At 42.8% G+C, this 2,577-nt stretch overlaps 1 protein-coding gene across 1 annotated transcript; it reads left to right on the forward strand.

The window, feature by feature from the left end:
- Positions 1-280: 280 nt before the first annotated feature.
- On the forward strand, positions 281-1,492 carry LOC127900645 (uncharacterized). The gene has a single exon (XM_052435823.1). It carries the CDS (start codon positions 281-283, stop codon positions 1,490-1,492), a length of 1,212 nt encoding a protein of 403 aa, XP_052291783.1.
- Positions 1,493-2,577: the final 1,085 nt, after the last annotated feature.

The raw sequence follows: 2,577 nt of genomic DNA on the forward strand, positions 1-2,577 counted from the left end.
CCTATGGGATGCCCCTGGCTTCGGCATGTGTGACCCAAATTGTCCCTGCTGGGATGATTGGGAAGAGGATAATGATTATGCCACCACAAGGAAAAAGAAACCCAAAAGGAAAAAATCTCCAGTCTCATGCCACCACTATAACCCCAAACCACCACAAGATCCTCCACCTCCACCATCTCCATTACCCATTTACAAAAAGGAACTCAAATGGATTGCAAAGCATTGCAAATCTGAGACTCGATCACCAATCCCACTTCCAACACCACCATTGACTTGTATAATGTTTTCGTCCACTTCTTCAGACTATTCTTCCTCTTTTCCTCCTTTAGAAACCCATACCGACTCCCAACAAAATGTTGTGTCCAAACCCTTTGTCCCTTCACCAATTACCTCATCCGGCCACCTAGAACCTCCCAAATCTTTTGAATCAGTTCTCAACTGGCAAACTCAAAATGCTAGAGCTCAGAATGATACTTTATTGAATATCAATTCCAAAGTTGAAAAAATCAGTTTACGAACTGAACAGATTGAGACAAAAGTTAACTCCATCGCTGCACAGATGCAGCAGATCCACCACAATCTCCAGTCTAGAATTGCTCAACTCGATTCTGAGTTACGAACTATGCTTGCCCAGCACTACTATGGCCCAGAATTTGTCCAAAAAGAAAGGGAGATCAGACGCTTACAAGCTGAGCTTGCTCAGATTGAATCTGAAAAACAAAGACCTACCCTTTTTACCACATCCCCTCATATCCCTTCCATAGGTCCAACTTATCATCCTTTTGCCTCTATGCTTTCCCCCATCAGACAATATGATCCTTCCAAGTCATTTGGTATGACTCATACTCTTTTTCGGGATAATCCATTGCCACCACCACCGAAACCTAAATCAAAGCCTAAACCCCAACCACGACCCGTCATATTACATTCGTCCTCCATTTCGATCCCTGGCCAACAATCCCCTGGTTATACACCGACGCCAGCACCCCCACCAGTACCTCCATCACCTTTTTTATCCCAACCTCCTCCTCAATCCAAGGATAAAGAACCAATGCACCAGTTTAGTGCCCATACAGTTGACCACTCCTCTACTACAGATGACCAAACTTTTGATTCAAATCTAGCTGTTTCTGATAGCCATACTGAGACTGACACAGAATCTTCAGTATCCACTAGTGATTCTGAAAAGTCCTATGCTGATATCACCAGAATCTTGATGGCCCAACCTGATCAACCTCCTCAAGGCCAAACTTCTCATACCGAACCATATGTTGATATTCCCTCAGACATTGACCAAGAGATGCCTGAATTTTCTGTCACAAACCAACCTCCTCCAGCTCAAGCCCAAACCAGTCCACCCAGTCAAAAATCTTCCAATGGCTTATGGTTCACATTTGATGATCTTCCATCTCATAAATGGCGTGATCGCCTTAATGAAATGTCTACCTGGATTGACCTTCAGATGCTACGTCCAGGAGCCACAACTCAATAAGTCCTTAGAGAGTTTGCTACTCGTTTTACGGGTGCTCTAAGAGATTAGTTTGATTCCTTAGGTCGCTACCGCCAATTACAGTTTGTTGATCTACCAGAAGTCTCAAGTGCTCTTGTGTTCTCCATGATCAATTCCTTGGAGACCCCTTTGCAGTCTTTGAAGCTGCACGCCGAGACTATCTCAACATGAAATGATGTTCCCTCAATGCTAAGGATCTTGATTTCCATTACAAGCGAATGTCCCTGCTATTCTATAAGCTTAATGGATTCAATGAGCCAACATTAAAGCATGTCTTTTTGGCCTCCCTACCAGACGAACTCCAACCAGACATACAAAGACAACTCACCGCATCCAATCTTGTTCTTGACAACATCTCTCTCGGCAAAATCTTTGAGCTTGCCAAAACCTGTCTTGACAAACTTTGCGAGCAGAAGCAGTTTTTCAAAGAACTGTTGAAAGATAAAGAACCATTCCGGAGTGCTTGCAAAAAGCCTTATTTGCAGATCAAATGTCAGAAGAAAAAAGATTGTGATTGCAGTTCTAAGAAGAAAAGGCATTTTAGGAAATTCAAAAATCCATATCATTCATCCAAACCTCGCAGATCCAGAAAGCCTTACAGATTCTTCCGAAAGAAGTCATCTTCTTCCAGAGATTTTAAATGGAGAAAATCAAGCAGATGCTTCATCTGCAAGAAGAAAGGCCATTATGCCAAAGATTGTCCCAACAAACGGGAAAAATCTATTCGGTTAGTTGAGCATCTCCAAGCCACTACAGATTATTCTCCAGACAAGGATGAACTGGAATTCTACTTCTCTGAACAAGATGAGCCCAATGATGAAACAATGTTCGCACAACAGAATTCTTCAGATGACTCCGACAGTGATCAGTCCCAAGTCATTTTCCACCAACAGTTACTGTCTCTTGACACTACTGTTCCTATACCATCCATCAAACTCCAGATCTTGCCCTCAAAATTCCAAAGGCCTGTTCCAGCAATTGGTCTCATAGACACCGGTGCCCAACGAAATATGTTAAACCCACATATTGTTCCACCAGAATACTGGACAGAATATGAAGAACATTTC

Source organism: Citrus sinensis, chromosome 3 (assembly GCF_022201045.2).
Source record: "Citrus sinensis cultivar Valencia sweet orange chromosome 3, DVS_A1.0, whole genome shotgun sequence".
In the NCBI taxonomy this organism is placed as follows: domain Eukaryota; kingdom Viridiplantae; phylum Streptophyta; class Magnoliopsida; order Sapindales; family Rutaceae; genus Citrus; species Citrus sinensis.